Raw genomic sequence first — 22,239 nt, 5'->3', positions numbered from 1 at the left:
CGGATCCACGGGGTAAAATCAGCTTCCACAACAACTTGTCAGAGACGTGACGGATGTTAAAGAACTCAAAAAGGAGGTGGTAAAATTCAAGTTTGTGTGGCAGGAAATATGTCTGTTAAAGTGAAAACTTGGAGTTTTTAATCGGTGGCTGATTGTTGGTCTTGAGTTCACTGCCGGCGTCACGAGGAAACGAGTTTTTAAATGAGAACAGCAGCTAACGACTTTTTGTAACCGGAAAGTGTTTTTGTCCCTGATGGTCCGGTCGACCCGGTTCTGCTGGAACCAGAACTCCATCATCTGCTCCACCTGCAGCTGCTGTGGTTCTTTCTCTCTGCTCTGAGTCAAACCAACCTGTTCCCCTCCTGGCCTGTGGGGGCGCTGCATCAAGAACCACTGAAGGAAACGACACAAAACCTCTGAAGACACTGAGTTCAAAATGGAAACAAAATGGAGTATGGTCAGTTTTTAGTAGTTGTAGGATTTCTCTTGGGTCATTTATTCCGCTAATGCTAAGCTAATCCGTTTGTTTTGGTTGAAGAAGACGCTGAGCGCAGCTTCCTTCTTCACCAAATGGAAACAAAAATGGCGTAGCGTCAGGTTTTAGCGGTTGAAGGATTGCGCTAAAGACCCAAAATATTTCTCCTGCTAGCGCCAGGCTAGCGTGTTTGTTTAGAGGTATTTACCCAGAATGCCCTGCGATGTAGTCCACTTCCTGCTTTCGTAGCGGTCTCCGGTCCGCTTGGTGTTCAGATATGCATTTGAACTGAACCAGAGTTCACTTCAGCTAAACTGAGACAGAGAGATGTCCTTAGCGTTAATTTGTAGCCCTAATTCTCCGTTGTAGATAAATAAGCCAAACGGACAGTTTTCAGCCGGCAGCTTCCAGGGTGTGACTAGATGAAATCTATTTTATTTAGAGGGAATTTATTGAAAACACACATGGCTGTAAAGTGGAGTCTTGCTCACAGCTGTGTTTTTCTGCATCCTGCAGCTCCGTACCGTTACTGTGGGATGTTGGTGTGCGGATCTGAGAGCGAGTCTGTGGGCTGAATGTAATATCAGCAGCACCCAGTTGGACTCGCCATACTGGGCTCAAACAGAAAGAACAGGGACACACACACACACATAAACACCCACACACTCGCCAGGTGTGTGATCCGCAGTCTTAGCGAGCCGAATGAGTCAGAAAACAAACCGTAACACCGAGCCAGAACCGGATCTCTGCGGCGCCGTTTACAGAAAACCCCAACAACTCGATGAGATCTGTATGAAAACTTGTGAGTGGGCTGTGCTGTTTGTCAAGTGTTCCTTTGGCAGGGCAGCGGCGGCGAGGGGGCGGAGGGCGGCGCGGGTCAGGGGGGCTGTTGGCTGCTCTCCTCCCTCCTGTCAGCCCCCTCTCCCGGCCAGGCAGACAGGCTGTGTTGGGCGGCCCGGCTCCTCGGTAGCAGATGCGAGCCCTCATGTCAGAGGCAGGCAGTGGCCCGACGGAGAGCCGCTCGTGCTCATACCTCATTGAGCCATCTCCCCTAGCAGATGGCGCGCTGCTGCGGGCGCTCCTCTCCCCGATAATTACCAGGCCTCGCCACAGATGGAAATGTCAGTCAGCCTCACAGGTCCTGGTTCCTGCCACTGCCTCCGTCCACGGCCCCTCTACCTAGGCCGGGCGCTGCCAACACTCACCATGTGTTCGGTGACTGCTGACTAGGCAGGCAACAAAAGAGAAATCCGTCCGCATGAATATTCATGCGGGGATGTTAGGTGGCGCTGCGGACCAGCCGGGGCTCGGCCAGTTTGTGACACCGATTTTCAGACGGGTTTTTTTCTGTCTTCCACTTTGAATCTCTGTTGCTGTTCAGGTTTCCTAACTTCACACCGACCGACGCGCCTTCATCATTCCTCTGCACGCTTTACAGCTGGTGTCAAACTCAAGGTCCGGGGGCCAAATCTGGCTCGCCACGCTGTGGAAAGTGGAAAACAAATGTTTTGCTAAATTCACAGAAAGCTTTGTAAACTGTCAAAAAATGGTTTTTTTTCTACAACAATATGTGAAAAAGGTCACATTTATTAGTTAAAACCACAAATGGTAAAAAAATATACTGCAATAATCATAAAACAATTCTGTTAATATGATATTCAAATACTGGAAATCTGCATTTCTGTTGTTTTTGAAAATACAAATCATAATTCACTTTACGTTGTACTAATTACATGATCTTTTTTATAGACTTTAATGTAATTCAGTTGTGACTTCAATCATTATAAATTAGTTTATATATTTTTAGTACATAACAGCTGCTAGAGTTTTCTGGTAAATACAACACTTTTTACAGTGCATAACTTTATAAAGAACCTTACAGATAACAGTTGCGTGATTAAAGGCGACCCACTGCTTCCTTTGACAGGCCAGGATATTTCTGTGAGCGATAAAAACATGTTCATTACCGAGATTAAACTTCCTCAGTTCTGCGTATTTTGAGCTTTTTTTTGTCTTGTCACTTTAAATCCAAATAAGTGAAAATGGCTACACAAACAGATGTGCAATTATACAACCATACATCTTTGAAAAGCAGAAGTGGAGCCTCCTGCACAATCAGCATGAATGTGGCAAGTGGTTTCTGGATGTTAAGTCACTAAGAAAATATGTGTCTTTTCCAGCAGCCATTGTACAGCGCATACAGTGGTAAAACCAGCTGACCAAACATGCTGGAGCTTAGCTTTGGTTGCTAGGTAATGGTTAGAACTCTGCTGGGGTTGCTAGGTAACAGTGCCTTCTGATTTGTGATGTTAAATTCTGTAAGTTTTTGAAACTGCTCATTTTTCAGACACCAAAAAACATAAATTTATTGGTAAAGCATGACTGACTTTTTTTAAGTGCTTGGAATGGTTTCGGAAGTTATAGACCCAAATGGAAGTACAAAAACAAGCAAAATGTTAATTTTGCAAAATAGATCTCATTTCAATATGATCTTTTTTAGTCAAATCAAAGCCGTTTCTATCTGTAAACTTCCAGTTTTTGTTTCTGCCATAAGTGAAGTAGCACTTTTTCATCAATATTATGGGTCAAGAGTACTTAGAAAAAGCTCCTTTATCATCCTGAAAAGTTACCTGCAAGTTAGTTTTGTCTTATTCCAAGTGTACCAAGATGTTTCCACTAGAAATTAGACCAAAGACACTTGGTAAGACTCAGTGTTTTTGCAGTGTAGCGAGCGCTGATGATCTTGATTTGGCCCAAAATGGAAATGATTTCTGACAGCCCTCCTTTAGAAGGTGAAATTGTACCTACTGCTTTGTACAGTTGTGGAACGGCATATTTAGGAGATTAGGATAACTGTGTTTGCAAAATGGATTAATTCTAGCAGATGCCAGGACTAACCCCCACTTATCTGTGATAAGGTGACCAGATGTCTCAACTTGGCAAAGGAAACACACTCTGAGTTTTATTACTCGGCGCCAAAGCTTCCCCCGAGAAATTTTCTCTGTGCGCGCTCAGATAATCTACCTTCGCAGAGAACAAGGCGACAGGGTTTTGCCTCTGTGTGTTTGTCCGTGTTTCCTGGTCGCAGCGAACTGGAGGAGATTAAACCCAAGTAAATACCTGAGTGGCGCTGGGAAATATCTAAATAAGGAGAGGATTATTGGAAATATCGTTTTAGCGAATTTATCTTGCTGTGATTCTTCCCAGTGGAAAACAGACGGGAAATTATTTCCCCATCAACAAAGAGCTTTGCTTTGCTTTTGTTTTGTTCTTTTAAGGAATATTTTACTACTTTTTCACAATTTCTCACTTCAATTTATTTTTTGGAATAAAATAAATGAATGTCTCGACACAGACATATAGCGTAGCAATATTCTACAAATTAAACATCAATTTTCAGCTGTTGCCACAAATTCTCAGCTAAATATTGGTCTGAACTTTGACTAGGCCATTCTAACCACCTCATAACATCCCTGGGGGTATTTATTTAGGCCACTAAATCTCAAAAACAATATTTAAACAACTTCTCTCTCTGTTGATAAATGATGAACTTTTGAGTTAAATATTTATGTTGAAGCAAAATACTTTTGCTAACTTGCTTTTTATTTAGCAAACTGACTATTTAGCTAATTCAGAGCTTTAGCTTGCTAGCTAAAGTAAATACTTGATAAAATATTTAGCTTCAAACTAAATATTTAGCTTCAAACAAAATATTTAGCTTCAAACCTAAATATTTAGTTCAAACCTAAATATTTAGCAAGCTCAGGGCTAAATATTTAATTTGAAGCTAAATAGTGAGCTTGCTCACTAATAAGCTAGTTCAGAGCTAAGTATTTACTTTAGCTTCACAGCTAAAGTAAAACCAGCTTGGAAAACTAAACTAAATGTAAGGTAGAGTACATGAAATTGCCAAGTAGATATTTAGCTTCAAACAATACATTTAAAGCTAGCTAAATCTTTAAAGATTAAACTAAATGTTTAGTTTGATGCTAAAAATGTAACATTAAACCAAATATTTAGCATGCTCAGGGCTAAATATTTAATTTGGAGTTATTTAGCTTGTTCACTAAATAGCTGCTGCGGAGTTTAATATTTACTTTGAAGCTAAATATTTTAGTTAATTTGCTATTTATTTAAAAAGCTAAATATTTAGCTTGCAAGCTAAATAATTAGTTTGAAGTTACATATTTAGTTTGATAACTTAATGTTTAGTTTAAATCTAAACTAAATATTTAGCTAACTCTGTGATAAATGTTAAATTTTTTGCTAACTTGCTATTTATCTAGCAAGCTAAATATTTAGCTATACAATATGTCTACATGACAGGGAAACAATAGTCTCTCATACTTAAAAAAACTAAGATTTATCTTAATAAATGTTTTATTATTCCTAGTATGACAGAAATACAGCAGCAGTATCCTACATTTTGATTCTTAAGAGTCACAATTGCTGATTCAGCATCATGTTGCGCCCAGGTTGCATGTCTTTTCATCCAGTGAGAACTGTCTGACCACGCAGCAGTGTAGGGTGCAGCGACCCGCTGCAGCACCGTTTGCAGGTCAAAGAAGCCCACGTAAGAAGAGGAACCGTCAGCGGTGGTTAGCTGAGCAGGAGAAATGAGTCAGAGTGAAGGAAAGCTTTCAGCCGATGCGGGCAGCGACATCTTGCTGCTTGCAGAGCGTCGCCGCTGACAGTTTGAAGTTCCAGCCACAGAGCCGCTCTGCAGGCCCGGCTGCTGCTGCAAACCACTGCAGAGAACCTCAGACCAGAACCAGGAAACATAACCTGGTGATGGCATCAAGGTTTAAAATATTACAGCTATTCAGAAACAACCCAGATTGTTCAAGATGTTACTCAAAATGTTATTTTCTTAATATATTTCTGGACAAAAGTCGTAGTTCTGCTGTGTACGTTCGCTAGATTTCACACAGATGAAACCCTGAACTGAGTTTAATTTGGGTTATTTAACTTGTCAAAAGAGGAAAAATATATTCGCCTTGTTATTCAGTCACATGTAAATGTCAGTTTCAGACTAAATATTTATTTAACTAGCTAAATAGTTTGAAGCTAAATATGTATTTAGATTTAGTTAGGCTGAGCTAAATATTTCACTAACAAGCTGAAGATTGAGCTTCAAAATAAATATTTAGCTAGCGTAGGGCTACATATTTATTTAGCAGTTATTTAGCTAGTTCAAAGCTATTTAGTTTAAAGATAAATATTTAGCTGGTAGGCTATTTGGTTATCTTAAAGCTAAATATTTTGTGTAAAGCTCTAAGGCAAAAGTATTTAGTTTGATGCTAAGTATTTAGCATCAAACTAAATATGTAGCAAGCACAGGGCTAAACATTTAATTTGGACCTAAATAGTTAGTTTTGCACACAAGTTAAATATTTGATTTACTTGATATTTATTTAGCAAACTACATATTTAGCTAGCTCAGAACTCAATGACTAGCTAGCTAGCAACATATTTAGCTTCTTAACTACATATTTAGCTTGCAAGCCAAATATCTAGCATCAAACTAGCATCTCATGGCAAAACACTTAATTTTAGCTAAACAGTTAGCTTGCACACTAAATAGTTAGCTTGGAGCTAAATATTTTTGCTAAATATTTAGCTGCCTTATTGCTAAATATTTAGTTTGCAAGCTAAAGTAAATACTTGTCTTGCTACCTTTGAATAGATAGAAAATGACTAAATCAGCTGCAACAGCTGGAAGAAATTCTCTAAATGTCTGTTCAGGTGCAGCAACAAAAGCAGGAAATGGCAAAGCGGTGAAACGAACCCTGAGGAAGGAGCTGCAAGATAAACAACCGTCAGAACGTGAGTGACACAATGTGGGTTGGTCATTGATTTCCTGAGAAGAAAAAGTCTTTTTATCTTCTGCTTGCCGAATGTTGATGTGGATTCATCCCTCAGTCGGCTCCTGGTGTCAGACTGCAGGATGAAAGTTGGAAACTAATGATGAAACAGAAGTGAAACTCAGCTAGCAGGAGAGAAGCGTCTAAAAACCTTCGCTTTGCCGTGAAATATATTACATTGTCTCTCTGTTCTCTGGTAATTCCCCAATTAATTGCCATCTAAAGGTCTTTTGTTTTGCTACAAGGGTGGCAGTGCTCAATCTAACCTCTGATCATAATTAAAAGTGGTCAGATAAGCCTCAAGATATCACACCTTTGTGCTGCACAGATGCAGTTCAGCAGAATGGCATCAGTCTGCCTCCGTTTTTCTTTCTTCTTTTTGTCTTGGTGTGACAAAGCTGGCCCCTCATTTCCATTCTGCCCATTATGCAAATGAGGCCGGTTCACATATTGGTTCAGACGAGTAAAGCAAGTGCAGAGGCCAGGTCTCCTTTAGGACCAAGTGGAAATTTGCACTTAAAAGCCATTTTGTGTGGTAAAACAATGGCCCAGGTGCTGTACCCTTGACCAAGGGCTTTATCGTCTCCTGTGAGGCAGAAAGTTGGTGTCACACCTGTTTCGGGCCGTTCTGCAGGCTGCTGGCCCGGTTCAGCCGCGCTGGCTGACAATCAGCTACAGATGAGGCTGTCAACATGAATTAAAGGTTTCGCTGCTTCTAACCTCGTCTCTCAGCTGACGTACAGTAAATCTGTTGAGTGTTTAGTGTTATTATCCCATGTCTTCTGCTGAATTTTCTCAACAAACCATCAATTTTTTACTGAATCTTGTAGATTAGCAAAGAAAGAAAGGACAGATGTTATTTGTTGAAGGAATTATTCCTTCACAATCTAAAATCCTTTTATTAGTCCAACAGGAGGCACAAAAGCAAACTTAAAAATTCATTTGAGACAACCATAAAGTGCAAATCATAAACATTTATCCTGCTAGTGCATTATAGTGACTCGCTATTTAGCCTCAGCTAACGCTAAACCGCTGTAACCAACGTGGTATTTAGGTTAAGCTAATGCTAAAGTGCTATACCAATGCGGTATTTAGCAGAAACTGAAGGTAAATCAAAATATCAAGATGTCAAATAAAGGCCACTAGAACCAATAAAACCTTTAAAAAGAACAAACACTAAACTAAAGCTAACACTAAACCGCTATACCAGCCTGGTATTTAGCTAAAGCTAAAGCTAAATTTACACTTTGGTATAACATCCAAGTAAATTAGGGCGTTAGAATATTTCTGGAAAAACCAATGTAGGGGAAACTAATTGTGCTAAATGTTTTCAAATTTGGCAAAATGCTAAAGTTTTAAAGAAATTAGGTCCACTATTAGCTGATTAATCTGATTAATCCTCAAACAAAAACCAGAAAATAATCAGCAGCCGTCTCCATCTTTTTATGCTCCTCAGCAACAAAATCTACAGAATATCCAGTTATGTTGATTTCTACCATCTGAGCAATGATCTAAACTAAAAAATTACATTTTTGTCTGATATCATTTTTACATATTAACTCAGATATTGTGATTAATTACTTAGTTCTCAAGAGGCATTTTTAAACCTTTATTAGAAAACCTGGTAGATTTTCTGATGGACACATCAGAGAAACTGGACTCTTTAGTTTTTATATATTTTCTTTTTCATACAGTCCTTAAGACCAAATATTAAATGTGACTTTATGCTCCACTTGTCGAATCAAAAACAATAGCAGTGTGAGTATTTTCATGCCTAACGGGAAATAAAACTTAAAACGTTGTTTGAATTCTAAAGTCACAAACTGGGGAAGATACTGGCAGTCCAATAAAAGGAGAAAATGTCCCCTTTGGGTATTAACATAATTAAAATTGTGTACAAGTTTGATGAGATTAAAAAAACAATTATTAAAAAAGGAAAGAAGTTCTCATACTGCAGGAGCCAATTAGTTTTTCTGTGATGAAAGTTTCCTTTTATCAACAATCATTATTTTATACAATTAACAGTCGTCACAGATAAGGAATAAGAGTCTCTACAGACGCTCTGCAGCGTTCTGCATAATAATGTTTTCACTCCTGATGGTTCGGTGGACGCGGTTCGATTGTAAAACTTTAACATCTGTTCTGGTTCTCTTTCTCTGCTCTGAGTCAAACCAACCTGTTCCCCTCCCGGCCTGTGGGGGCGCTGCACCAACCTGTTCCCCTCCTGGCCTGTGGGGGCGCTGCACCAACCTGTTCCCCTCCTGGCCTGTGGGGGCGCTGCACCAAGCTGTTCCCCTCCTGGCCTGTGGGGGCGCTGCACCAAGCTGTTCCCCTCCTGGCCTGTGGGGGCGCTGCATCAATAACCACTGTTGGAAACGACACAAAAACCTCTAAAGACACTGAGAGCAACTTCCTTCTTCACCAGATGGAAACAAGATGGAGGCGTCAGATTTTAGCGGTTTGAGGATTTCTGTTTAGTCTTTGGCTGAAGACCAGGAGCCATTTCTCCTGCTAGCGCTAGGCTAACACATTAGCTGTGGTTGTATTTACCCAGAATGCCTTGCCCTGTAGTCCACTTCTGTAATTGGATCAAAGTGGACTGAACAGGGCTGGTGTGAACGACACGTTACATTTCACACACCTTTTTCTGCATGGCCGTTCTGCGAAGGAGCAAAACAGGAAGTGAAATGCAGAGTGGATATGTGTGTGTGTGGATGTGTGTGTGTGTGGATGTGTGTGTGTGTGGATGTGTGTGTGTGTGGATGTGTGTGTGTGTAAGTGAGGGAAAGTAAGAGTTGGGTGACCTTGTTACCAGTTGGGTTGAGTTGGACAGGCTGGTAGGAGGCGGCTGTCTACGGGGAGGGACAGACAGATGCTCGCTCCTCTCCCTGGGCAGAACATCTCGCCTGGTGCAGGCAGCACACAATCTGGGCCGGGCAGCTGTAACCCTAATGATCACTGGTGGCGCCGCACCTGACCGGCCGACCGGCGCGGCGCGGCGCTCATCCGGCCCCCCGCCCCTTCCCTCCGTCTCCTCTATGACCTCGAGTGCCTTCAAACTCTGAGCACTAAACAGTTTCGCTCGTAAAGCAGCGAAGAAAGGAGGGAGAGAAGCTGCAGCTCAGAAACAGGTGGAGAAACTCAGCGGAGTGATAAAGAGAGAAAACTAATTCAGATAAAAGAACAACAGATAAGGTTACAAATGAGGAAAATATAACAAACAAATTGTTACTGAAGTTATTGAGATAAACGATAATGTTGTCTTGAGACAATTTTCATGTAAAATACATCAACGTTTTTTGTTTTTATGTAAAACTTTTGACAAAAAACACATTTGAAGGTTTTTATGCAATAAAATACATGAAAATTGTTGGTTTTCATGTAAACGTCCCATTAGAATACATTGAAGTTTATGGGCTTTATGTAAAATATGCAATAAAAATATTAAAGTTTTCAGTTTTAATATAAAAATACCAACAAAATACTTGTTGTAGGTTTGTTTGCAATAAAATACAGTAAATTTCTTGTTTTTTTATATAAAATTCACAATAAAATGCATTAGTATTTGGCTTTATATAAAATAAAATAAAAAACATTTGAATTTTTATGTAAAAATCTTAATTATTACATTAGAAGTTTGTGGCTTTCAGATAAAAATCACCAAATAATTCATTAAAGTTTTTGCTGCTTTTCTGTTGTGAAATGTGAAAAAGTACAAATGCATTAATTCTATTGTAATTCTTCTTTTCAGGATTTTGAACCTCATTTAACTTCATTATCTCTGCAATAACTTTCCGTTCCTGAGTGGAACCCGGCTGAACCGGGCCTGTTTTACAGATCGTAATCCTGCTGTAAACATTTTAATCCCAATTAATCCCTGATTCATCCCATCACTCCGTCCTCCCAGTTTGGAGAATCGACCAGTCTGGGTTTGAACTGGTGAAGGAGAGTTGCTCCAGAGCAGCCCTGCTCTTTCAAAAGGGGGCGCTAGTGAGCTTAGTTTGGCTCTGCAGGAGCTGCTGAGGAGAAAAGTTACAAAAATGTAATTTATTATCACAACTAAAAACACAGAACAGATTTTTAAATTCAAATTGATCCCAAAGGGAAATAAAATGTTGCTGAAATTCATATTAGTTCAAAATTTGTCAGTTATTGTATGTAGTGAAGGCAGGCAGGCTCTCCTGTAGCAGTCTGTAGTACAGCGAATTTGAAGCCTCTGACTGAAGACTGTTTTTCTAAATCTCATGCAGAGAATGGCCATAAATTTACATAAAAATTATAATCCAATGTACATATTATACTTCTGTTTTTAATTTGTTTAAAAAAATTATTTAAAAAAATTTAAATAAAGATTTTTATCATATGTATGAAATATTTTTGTCTTTATAAAATACATAAGCATAAGCTATTTTTATTTTAAAAATCTTTTAATTAAAAAAATGACAAATATTTTTTATATGTATGAAATATTTCATATAAAATAAAAAGATGTATTTTTACTTTATATCCTTGTTTGTAATTTTACTTGATTCCTGTAAAGTGTCTGAGTTCAGAAAATGGTTATGTAAACAAATTACAGCAGTTCATTTATTTTATCTTTATTTCCTTACATTCCATGTAGATTTTTTAATTTTTCTGTAAAAATGTGCATCTATATGGAAGTTTGATGTTTTGTTGCTAAAATTGACTTCAGATTTTTCCTCCTTTCATTCATTTTGTTTGTCAACAAAAAGGAACTTGTTCATTTCTAGCGGTAAAATAATGACGGTGATAATTTGGATGTTTTGCAGCTGTAGGACCTGGAGCGGCGGTTCGGCCCGCTCGGCGTGTTGCGGATCGGACCGGGCCAGGAATGTGTCTGCTGCTGCTCTGCGTCTCTTCCTCGCTCCGTGACACGGACATTTTCCAGCCGCCGCGTTTCCGGGAGCCAATCAGAGCGCAGCGCCGGACACTGCAGCCGTCTGTCTGTTATCCCGACCAGAACCGGACTGTCAGGACCAGATGACCCAGTCAGGCTTCCGTACTGCTGCTCAGGCTCACAGCAGGAACCTGAGAGGGCGATCAGCGTCTGATTTCACAACAAACGGTTAGAAAAACACAAATTTACAAACTGCCAGAAACTGGAATAAATTCAGGATCAGCAGAAAACTTCCTGATAAAACCAGGATTTATTTTGTAGGCCGTAAGAAGGAGAAAAGTTTTATATGTTACCATAAGAAGAAACTTTGGTTTTACGACAAACTTTCTTGTTTTAATGAAAGGTTTTGATAAAAAGGCTTTTTTATCACAAATGTTCTACCTAAAACAATGTTTTCTCATTTAAAGAGATGCAAAACATGGAATTGAAAAAGTTTCTTGTTCTTGTTAAAGCAAGAAACTTTCTAATTTTAACAAGAAATAAAAAATATGCTCCTGATAAATTATTACTTTTTTGTTTTCTCCTCAAAACAAGACTGAACTAAACTCATTAAAATGACAAATTGCTCTTGTTATAACAACATTTTATACATCGTAACATCAAAAACTAGTTTCAGCAGCAAACTTTCTCCTTTTACCAAAACATGTTAGTATGAATAACTCAGAGTATCGAGACGTTTCTGCTAAAGTGAGGTTCTCATTTTAATGCAAATCAATCTTTTTATTGTGTTGTTTTATATACATTGTTTTATATCTTTATATTGTTCTATTGTATTCAACGTTGATCTTATCTTTTTATTTAATAATAAAGCAACGTAGCTGTTGCTACATAAACTCATATCTTGTTTCTGTTCCTATCAATTAGTAATAATTTATGTCCAAATTAAAGTTTCAATTAAAAGTCTTAAAGAAAAAATGGGATTGTGTGGATTAAAAATGTACCATAAAAGTTAAAAACATTTAATTAAAAGAATTTTCCACGCCCATGTTTGGACGTTGTGGTCTTCCTGTTCAGATATTACATCCAGCAACACTCCTGATGTGGAGAGCTCACATCCTGCAGCCATGTTTTCTTTATCAGCCGCTCGTCATCCGGCAGCCCTGCACATGACCAAATTAGTCCCGGTGTCGGCCCGTTATCTGGCCACGGACGGGCAGAACCAGAACCGGCCGACTGAGAGAACCCAGGACACGAAATCTGGGTTTGAGTCTCTGCAGAGATTCAGAGCACAGGAAGAGGCTCTGCTTCCTTCTGAGGCCTCATCCTGCTTTTCTACATAAATATAACAGTTAAAATTATGTATTTATATACAGAAGGACGGATTCCTGAGGAAAATGGAAAGTAGTGGAACGAGGGAAAAAAGGAGATTATTGGGGGTCAAAATGACCATGATAGATTATTTAAAAGCTTTTTTTCCTCATATAATGTGACATTTACACCTTATAATGTAATAGACAAAGAAATTTCAGATTGTGAAAATTGAGTGGAAGGAAAAAATGTGGTCAAAAAGTTGCTATGGACTAGTGGAGATGCAAATATTTTTAAATAACTGAAACTTTTAGCTTAGCTTCCCCAAGATTAATACTACTTGATCAATTCTAAAGCACTAATTAATTTGGATGTTTTGTAAACTTTCAGCTGAATAACGTTTGACATCTGAGTTCAAGTTTTGTTTTTCAACAGTTAAAAACTCTTCAAGGAGTTATTTAAATTGATGCTCTTATTTTGAAGTCTGTTTGTTCTTTCTTTGTTGATTTTGTCGTATCATTTTCTCAATTAAGTTTCTCAAAAGTCAGCAAGACTCAACAACAATGAAACTGAAGCCAAGAGGTTAAATGTCGCCCTGTGGAGCAGCGCTGGTAAAAATGGTGTTAAAGGGTTAATACTGGAGCCATGTTGTGATGACTTTCTGAAGGCGGAGCTTCTTAAAGAGATAGAGGCCCAATTTCAAGGCATTAAATCACAAGGTAAGATTTATTTGAAGACATATTTAAGATTTATAGCATTTTTATAACAACCAAAAGAAACACAGTTACTGCATTGTGTCGTAAAATGGCCGCCATGTGCCTGAAAGACAAATAAAACTCAAACTGTCCCTTTAATGTTTTTTGGTAACTGGAAAATGAGTTCCTGAATGTAGCGTCACAAATCAGTGACCACTACCCCTCATCTAACAACCCCAGCCAAACCCTGGCCGTTTCCTAGCAACCTCAGCCCATTACCTAGCAACCACAGCAGAACTCCAGAACGTTTGGTCAGCTGGTTTTACCGCTGAACAAAAAGACAAATGTTTTGTTGTTGTTTTAAGTCATACTTTGATATTTACAGCCTTCTCATAACAACTGAAGTTAACAAAGTTACTTGATTGTGCGATAAACTGGCTCAGTTTGGCCAGAAAACACACAACACTGCCCCTTTAAGAGCCAACAATGTCAGTAATGTGAACGGAAATGCCTTCCTAAACAAGTTTCTGTCTTAATTTTTATATTTTTTTAAATGACCTAAATCTTCTGTTTAAAAATAATTTACATGAGCTTCATTTTTTCCCCCAACTGACTCAATAAAATAAATAAATTTGTCAATAATATCGTAATTTCTTGACATGTACCTGTGTCTAACTGACGTTTAATGAACCGTATTCATGCATATTAGTTTTTAGATGTATTAAGATGCTACGGTGGCCCGGTTGAGACAGGGAGAAGTGGATGTCAGGGGGACAGGATGGATGCGAAGAGGTGCCAAAGACCACAGCACGCAGTCTGAGCCAAGCAGAGCTGAGCGCCCACTGCCATCCAAACATAAATAAAGTGCTTTTGGCTCCCTGCAGCCACCAGTGTGTACCATCCATCCGCCAACCATGTTTTTTCTCTCCTAACAAAGTTAAAAACAGGACAAATTTGATGCAATCACTTGCTGGAAATAAATATGTGCCACGTCTTGGACAGATAGGGTGTGAATCAGATGGTCGGTCAGTTATTAAGTTTCATAACAACTTGAGGATAGATTTCCTTCTCAGACTTTCAGAGCCTTGGAGGGGAAAGACACAAACTGACACAAGTTTTTTTCTTAACTACTTTTTTGTCACCATGAAGGATGCCAACAGGAGTAGCACGCGCTGAAGCATATGTGCAACTAAATGATGATTTTTACTCAGAAAATTCATCTCACATATTCATGCAAATAGATGTCAATATTAATGAGATCAAATCTTCAAATTCTCAGCAAAATAGCTAAGAATAAGGACAAAAATTACATACTGACATTTTGTTAGTTTTAATTAGTTTTTAGAGTGTTTCCTAGTTTTTATTAGTTAAATATTGTTTAGTTTTAGTTTAGTTATAGTTCGAGTTTTAGGTTTTTTCATATTTTGGTTCATTTTTAGGTGCAGGATTCAAAAAGGTTAAAGTATTGCAGGGTTTCCCCAGAAAACCTGCTAAACCCGGTGGTCAGTGGTCACCATCGTGTTTTTGTTACAGCGCAGACACAGAGCCACGCTGGGCAGCGTGTTCAGATAGAAATGCTGCACATAATTCTTTGTTCACAAAGATAAATCATTCTCACTGCTCACTCAACGCTCCTCTTCAAGCACAACTACATGTTATACCTGCAGTTCACATCGAGCTGCACAGCAGAGCAACGCAGTGGGGTTTCATCTTGACTCCTACCTTGATGCAGGAGGTCAGGGGGCTTATAATACCCTGGGGGAAACCCTGGATATATGTAAACACATCAGTGACTCCTGGATTCCTGGGCTTCTCACCCCGTCTCTAAGGGAGCCCAGAGACCCAACGGAGAAAAGCCCTCCAGTATAACAAGGCAGCTCCCAGGAGGGGCACTCTCCAGTACCCCCTCCAAGGACTTAAAAAGGTGGGTAAACAGTCAGAACCCGACCCAAACCCGTAGGTAGAGGGAGAGGCTATCCTTTTGTTCACCCCAACGTACAGGCACCAAGATGGAGGCAACAAGAAAGCCCACTCCTGCCCAGCGCCTCTCACAAGGGGCAACTCCAGGGTGGGAGAACATCCAACCCCTTTCAAGGAGACCGGCTCCAGAACCAGAGCCATGCACTGCAGTGAGTCCGACTATTTCTAGCCGGAACCCATGGGCTCTTTTCAGGCTGAGCCCGGCCGGGCTCTGTGGGTTAAAGCCCGGCCACCAGGGGCTCCCCAACGTGCCCCGCCCCCAGGCCTGGCTCCAGGGTGGGACCTCATGTAGGGGCGAGTAGAACCACTGTTTCCAACGGTCGTTTTCATCATAAGGGATCTTTGGGCTGCACTTGGTCTGGTTCCTCACCTTGGACCTGTCTGCATTGGGTGGCCCAACCAGAGGCATGAAGCCCCGACAGCATAACTCCTAGGATCACTGGGACACTCAAACCCCCCCACCACGATAAGGTGGCAGCCCATGGAGGGGACGTGTAAATGTGTGTATGTGTGTAAATATTAAGTAACCTATTAATTATGTAAGAAAGAGAGAAAGAAAGTTGGAAGAAAGGAAGAAAGTTATTTAACACGAGGAAACGAGCACAATGTGGTGGGAAGCATATTCTGACTGTTGGTCCAGTTGTGAGGTGAAATGTATGTTTTAGTTTTTTTAGTCTTTTAGGCTCGAATAAAGTTTTTTAGGCTGTAATTTAACAGGTTGAACAGGAAATTAGGAGGAGAGAGAAGGGAAAGACATGCAGCAGATTCTGCAGGACTGGGAATTGAACCCAGGTTGACAAACCAAACCTAGAAGTAACATCAGAAATAAAACAGAATTTGCAGTTTTACTATAAAGCTGGTTAAAAAATAACTGGATTAGGCATTTCCTGCCCCTTTTCTTCTCTTTTATACAAGCAGACAACACATAAGCTCAACAACACAAAAGCTTTATATTTATTACAAAATGTTCATCTAAGAATTGATTTCTTCCTGTAATGGAAATAATTTCTGATTAAGTTCTCTGTTTTCATACTTTCATAGATTGTTCTTCTTTTTACCTTTTCTACAGTTTTTCATGTTAAATTGCACTTTTTTGTTAAGTTTGTTAAACTATCTTGAATCTGTATTTCTAAATAAAGACTAACAGAAAGATCACAGTAACTTTTATTTATGATAAAACCTGTTTTTTCCTTATAACAAACAAACCAGATATAACAAGTTTGAGCTTCTTCATGGTCCGGAGTATTAAATTATGATTACAATTATAATCTAATATTATGTTCAGATTAACTCTAATCTTAATTTAACATCCTGGAACCTGAAGAATCCAAACCTGTTAAATCAGCTTTTTTATGTTTGGTATAAAAAGAAAAACAGGATTTATCAAAGAAAAAAGGTGAATGGACTGAACTTGTGTCGTGCCTTGCTAGTCATGTTGACCACTCAAAGCGCTTCACACTACAGTCACATTCACCCACACCCACATTTACACCCACATGCAGGTCGGGGGGCAACTTGCCGCTAAGTGCCCCGCCCCGGGGCACCTCAACATGTGGCTCAGGAAGCTGGAATCGAACCTACAACCTTCTGGTCACAAGACGACCACTCTACCACCGAGCCACAGTCGCCCTAAAAAAGCCACTGCATGATCCTTTTGCTAATCTTCTTTAAAATACAGATTTAAACAGAATAACGAGCTACAATTCAGTGCAATTCAATATAAAAAGTGAGTAGAAAAGGTAAACTAAAGGACAAACCATAAAAGCACAAGTACAGTGAAAATAAACAGAAATTATTACTATTAAAAGAAGAAATTTTAATTCTTAAATCAATACGTTGCTATAAATACTGAGCCTAGTTGCGGCACTGAGCCGCCTGCCACTAAACCAGCGAAGGGAAAAGGGCTAACGTTCGGCTAATTCAATTCATTTTACAGGTTTAACAATAATACTGGACATGGTTGGAGTTTCTTAAAGTGTTTTGGGGGCAATTTACAGTGACCAACTGACCTGACCTACATGTTTTAGGAGATGTGGGGGGAAACCGGAGCACCCGGAGAAAACCCACGCAAACACGGGGAGACCATGCAAACTCCACACAGATGGTCTCTGTGAAGATGCAGCGCTAACCGCTGCACCACCGTGCTGCCCACGTTTTTTCCAATCGGGTCGGGAAGGGATCTATTTTCTAGTTAGTGGATGGGGAAAAACTTCATGGTTTTTAAATTTCCTCTTGACGGAGCGTGGCATGGCGCCCCGTTCACAGACCTCTCACGTCTTTCTCCTCTAATTATCAAAATCAAGAACATTAAACATGTTCTTGATCGTCTTCAATCTTTTGGGTTTTTTTTTGGCTTTTTCAATCGCAGAATGTTTTGGACTTTTTTCCAAATTGAAAATTTTGATTTTTTCTTTTGACCATCCTGCAGGGTTTTAATATCTGGATTGTTTAAATCCTCCAGGATGGTTTGTCCAGCGATCTCAGTCTCTCCTGTTGATTCTGGATCAGTGGAACAACTTGATGACGTTTTTTCTGAGAGTTCCTCCTCCGAAGAAACCTCTTGACTGAAGACTTTAACCAGGTCGACTTGGTTCTGTGAGTCTTTCTCCTCTTGGGAAACTGGGACGTGTTTTTGATGGAAATCGTCTTCCTCAGCTTTCAGGGTGTCGGGCAGCAGTACATCCTCTCTTGCTCCGTCCAAATCATTTATCACACAACTTTTCTCCTGCTGGTATTTTGCTGCTTCCTGTTTCAACGCAGTGATATCAGTTTCATACAGACGGTTTAACTCCAGGTACAAACTGTTAACCTTCTCTAACTCAGCCTGGACACTCCTTTCCTTGTCTTGAATGAATTGAATCTCAGTTGTTGTTTTATCTTGGAGGATGGCAAACTCAGCTCTCATATTGTCTAGACGCGCCATGTCCTCCTCTGATTTCTCCAGATTAATTTTCCTCTCCTGGTTTATCTCCTGCTGGTACGTTTCAGCCTGCTGCTGTAAATCCATAATGTCTCTTTCATATTTACATTTTTGCTCCTCGTATGAAACATGAACCTGATCCAGTTCATTTATCAGCTGCTTCTCTCTCTTTTGCAGAACTGTGATTTCTCTGGACATGTTTTGATAGAGCTCCTCCTTCTCAGCTCTCAGGTTCTCTAGATGCTCCTTGTCCTCCTCTGATTTCTCCAGATGATCTTTTCGCTCCTGATTTATCTGCAGCTGAAGGTTTTCGACTTGTTGTTGCAGCTCACAATTGTTTCTTTCATGCATAACCTTCTCTTTCTTTTCTCTGTTTGAAAGAACAGTTTCCTCCTGGTTTATCTTCTGCTGGTATTTTTCACGGTGCTGCTGTATATCCATAATGCCTCTTTCATATTTACATTTTAGCTCCTCGTAGAAGAAGTTAAACTGGTCCAGTTTTATCATCTGCTTCTCTCTCTTTTGCAGAACTGTGATTTCTTTGGACATTTTATGAAAGAGCTCCATCTTCTCAGCTCTCAGATTGTTGATAAGCTGCAGATTTTCCTTTGTTCTTTCCATGTTGGCGTCTTTCTCATCTGTCGCCTCCTGCCGACATCTTTCTACGTCTTGCTTTAGTGAAGAAACTTCGCTTTCATATTTGCAGGTCAGTTCATTATATGAACGTTTGATCAGATTTAATTCTTCCTGCAAAAGTTTTTCGCCGTCTTGCAGGAATGAAATCTTTTGGGACATTTCTTTAAACATGTCGTCCTTCTCAGTTCTCAAGTTCTCCAGCAGTCGTTGTTCCTCACTCAGCCTCGCTTCATAAAGCTTCTGTGTCTCGGCCTCCTGCCTCAGCAGAGCATCGGCTGCTTCATACTTAGAGCTCAGTTCCTCGTAGGAAGTCTGGAGTTTGTCCAGATCTTCTTGGAGGGCCTGACTTTTCTTCCTCTCAGCCTCTATTTCAGCCACAAATGCTTCCTGGCTGAGGAGGTGGGCCACCTTTAACTCCTCCAAGTCTTGTTGCAAGTTCTTCTTCTTCATGTATTTCACATTGTTGTGAACCTTGGAAGCAATGACCGCAGCGTTACGGACTGCTGGATCACTGAACTTCTCTAGTCTCTCAAGTTCCCTCTTTGCGTCTTTGGCCTGGTTGATAAAAGTTTCTTTGAGAGCTTTTTGCTTTTTTAACTGGAGTTTGGTCTCTTCCAGCTCGGCCTCCAGGTGGGACAGTTTCTGGTTGTCTTCAAACCTCCCGGCTCTCTCCATTTCCAGAAGGTAACTCAGCCTGTGGATTTCCCCGTGTAAGGCATTCGGGTGTGCAGGAGGGAACCTGCCTTGGGGGTTTTGCTGGCCTCCCCTTCTCGCGTGGGGTCCCATCATCCCACTGTGGTATCTCGGCGTATAATGAGACATTTTCTCCTAAATACAATCACTAAAATCCTCGATTGGTAAACTACCGGAAAGAGCTTTGCGTCTGAACTGGTCAGTGATATTGCAAGCAATGAAAAATATGCAGAATTGTGTTACATACAATCCTACAGTTGATGACATCACAGACTGAATCGCCAGTGACATCACAGAATCTTCCTTTGCTGGTGGAGTGACATCATCCCACCACCAAATATCTTCCTCTTTATTCTTGTTTACATTCAAAATAGTCCAGGATTCAGTCGTTTTTAATCAAATATCAGGGCATCAAACTCATTTCCATTTGGGCCAAAATCTGAATGTTCATAAAGTTCCTGTTGCGCCGGATCGTATTGATAAAAACCAATTCAATTGTTAAAAGTGTTCCTTAAAATAACATAATATTGAACATCTTTTCACACTAATCAGTCCATCCAGGATTGTTTTTGTGGTTTTCTGCCATCAACATCACAGATTTCACGGTGCTAATTTAGAAATATTTGTAAGGAATTTTTACGATATTTGCTCTAATAAATTATGTTAAATGTGACCTTTTATTAATCGCTCTATCGGTCATGGACTGTAACTTGACATCAGGTCAGGCTGAGACAGCGGCCACTTGAACCAAAATGTTTTTGGACAATTTTGAGAAAAAATGTTGATAAACTCAGAAAATTGTGGGGATTTGTTGGTTTTTGTGTGAATTTTGTGGTTATTTGTGAAAAACTGGAGGGGCCTATTGCTGTAATTTGGAGTCTAGAGGGCCACATAGAAAGCTATGGCGGGCCAGATTTGGCCCTCGGGCCTTGAGTTTGCCACATGTGCCATATATGATAATCTGGAGAACTTTTTTCAATATCTATACTTTGGGAAGTTAATTTTGCTTATTTAGTCAAACATTTATTTTCTTTTGTACAGAGGAAAAAGAGAGTCGGAAAGAAAATGTATAATAAATAGATGTAAACAACATGACAAAGTAAAAGATAAAAACTATAACTATTGATTTCTAAATCTTGTTGAAAGTTGGGTCGGATTGATTAAACCTCGTTTTTAATATCAGGCTTAAGACTCAAAAATTGTAAATGAGTAATAGTTGTAATGTACTAGTATTGTTGTGGCTTGTTTATTGTTGTCATAGCAACTGCCTACTAAAATGGCTGTCAGTTAAAACAAAGAAAGTTGTAATCTGTATTTTCAGTTTGTTCTCGTTAGCTTTTAAAAGGCACGATGTAGTTCTTATTATAAATAGATTTTCTCCATTAATTCCCGTTTTTACTTTTATCAGCAGAAATGTTTCAGTGTTTGTTATTTTGTTTCAGTGTTTGTTATTTTGTTTCAGTGTTTGTTATGTTCTAGGTGTTAGCTAACCGCGGTGTGTGGATCTGGTTCTGTGTGTCGTTCCAAACCCCCCAGGCTCCGTTCCCACCCCTCACCCGGTATCAGTGCTGACTGATTAAGACCCTGATCTCTGCTGTTTCTTGAACGGCGTTCACACCAACGGCACTGCCCCGGCCCATGGCTCTGGGCTGGTTAAAAAGGCATATCGCCATAGCAACACCGCGCTTCCTCTGCCAAGGAATTGACCTGCTACTGACACGATCTTCCAGATTGTCTCTGCTCAGGCTCACAGCCGCTGTACGGAAACGGAGAGGCTCAGCCTGCTGGGTCTCAGATAGCGTCACGCATATAGAGCAGGACGGAAAGCTCCTTAAGCTGCGGCGCTGATACTGGTGACTTTAATACCTGCAGATCAAAGTTTTAAACCCAGCCGAGAGAGGAATCCGTTGAAGAAAAAGTAACAACTGGTAATTTATCTAAATGTTAATGGAATCTACTTGGTGCCATTAATTATGAATAATTTAAAAATGGAGCCATTTGGTGGGAATGCAGCCTTATGCCTAAAAGCAAAAATTTGGCTTAAAAATGAAGGGTGCGTCTTTCAAAGTAATATTTTCAACATGTTATTCATAAATTTGCAAATGTCACCTAAGAGTAAATATTTAGTTCACAAACTAAATTTTTAGTTGGCAAGCTAAATACTAAGCTCCAAACTATTTAGCTAGCATGTTAACTATTTGGATTGAAGGTGAATATTTAGTTAGCAAGCTAAATATTTAAATCCATCTAAAATATTTTGTTAGCAAATTAAATATTTACCTCTAAACGAAATGGTTAGTTTGCTCCGAGCAAGCTACATATTTAGTTGTAACCTATAATTAGCAAGCTAGATATTTAGCTCCAACCTAAATGGTTAGCACGTAAGCTAGCAATTTAGTTTGAAGCCATATATTTATTTAGAAAGCTAAATATTTACCTTGTCACAAAAATAGCTAGGTAGCTCTGAGAAAGATACATATTTAGCTTCAACCTAAGAATTGTTAGTAAGCTAACAATTTAGCACCAAACTGAATATTTAGTTAACAAGTTCACTAACCTGAGAAAATATTTAGTTAAGAAGCTAACTACTTGCTAGCTAAATTTTTAGTTGGAAGGTAAATATTTAGCTAAGTATTTAGTTTTTGACTGTGTAACAAAACATAATTGTATTTGATATTAAAGAGAATCGTGTATTTAGATGGTTAAAAACAACATTCCTGGCATCATATAAATATGTTTTTGGTATCAGATCAGTTTTTCAGGCCAATATGGACCAAAAGCTCTTGACAGAAGATTTCAGGTCAGTCATT

At 39.5% G+C, this 22,239-nt stretch overlaps 1 protein-coding gene and 1 long non-coding RNA gene across 7 annotated transcripts in view; both read right to left on the bottom strand.

Moving 5' to 3' along the window:
* Window positions 1–524: 524 nt before the first annotated feature.
* On the bottom strand, window positions 525–8,559 carry LOC111612246. Of its 3 annotated transcripts, XR_002754483.1 has the most exons (4): window positions 8,516–8,558; window positions 6,264–6,415; window positions 2,356–2,414; window positions 525–1,958 (listed from the first exon to the last, which is right to left on the bottom strand). It is a non-coding gene; the product is annotated as an uncharacterized LOC111612246 (long non-coding RNA). The 3 variants fall into 3 exon arrangements; XR_002754484.1 differs by lacking the exon at window positions 6,264–6,415 and having other exon boundaries at window positions 8,516–8,559; XR_002754482.1 differs by lacking the exon at window positions 8,516–8,558 and having other exon boundaries at window positions 6,264–8,508.
* A 2,765-nt stretch (window positions 8,560–11,324) lies between these two features.
* LOC111612245 overlaps window positions 11,325–22,239 on the bottom strand; it is an 85,894-nt gene continuing 74,979 nt past the window's right edge. For all 4 annotated transcript variants that reach the window (XR_002754481.1, XR_002754480.1, XM_023352768.1 and 1 more), the window contains one exon: window positions 11,325–11,407. Coding sequence is in view for 2 of the 4 variants with exons in the window: in XM_023352768.1 (XP_023208536.1) it covers window positions 11,401–11,407 (7 nt within the window). In the remaining 2 variants the exon portion in view is untranslated. The remainder of the gene's footprint in view (window positions 11,408–22,239) is intronic.

The sequence above is a fragment of the Xiphophorus maculatus genome, chromosome 19, assembly GCF_002775205.1.
Source record: "Xiphophorus maculatus strain JP 163 A chromosome 19, X_maculatus-5.0-male, whole genome shotgun sequence".
Taxonomy (NCBI): domain Eukaryota; kingdom Metazoa; phylum Chordata; class Actinopteri; order Cyprinodontiformes; family Poeciliidae; genus Xiphophorus; species Xiphophorus maculatus.
Note: the sequence above shows the minus strand (reverse complement) of the source record. Positions and strands in the feature narration are given on the sequence as shown.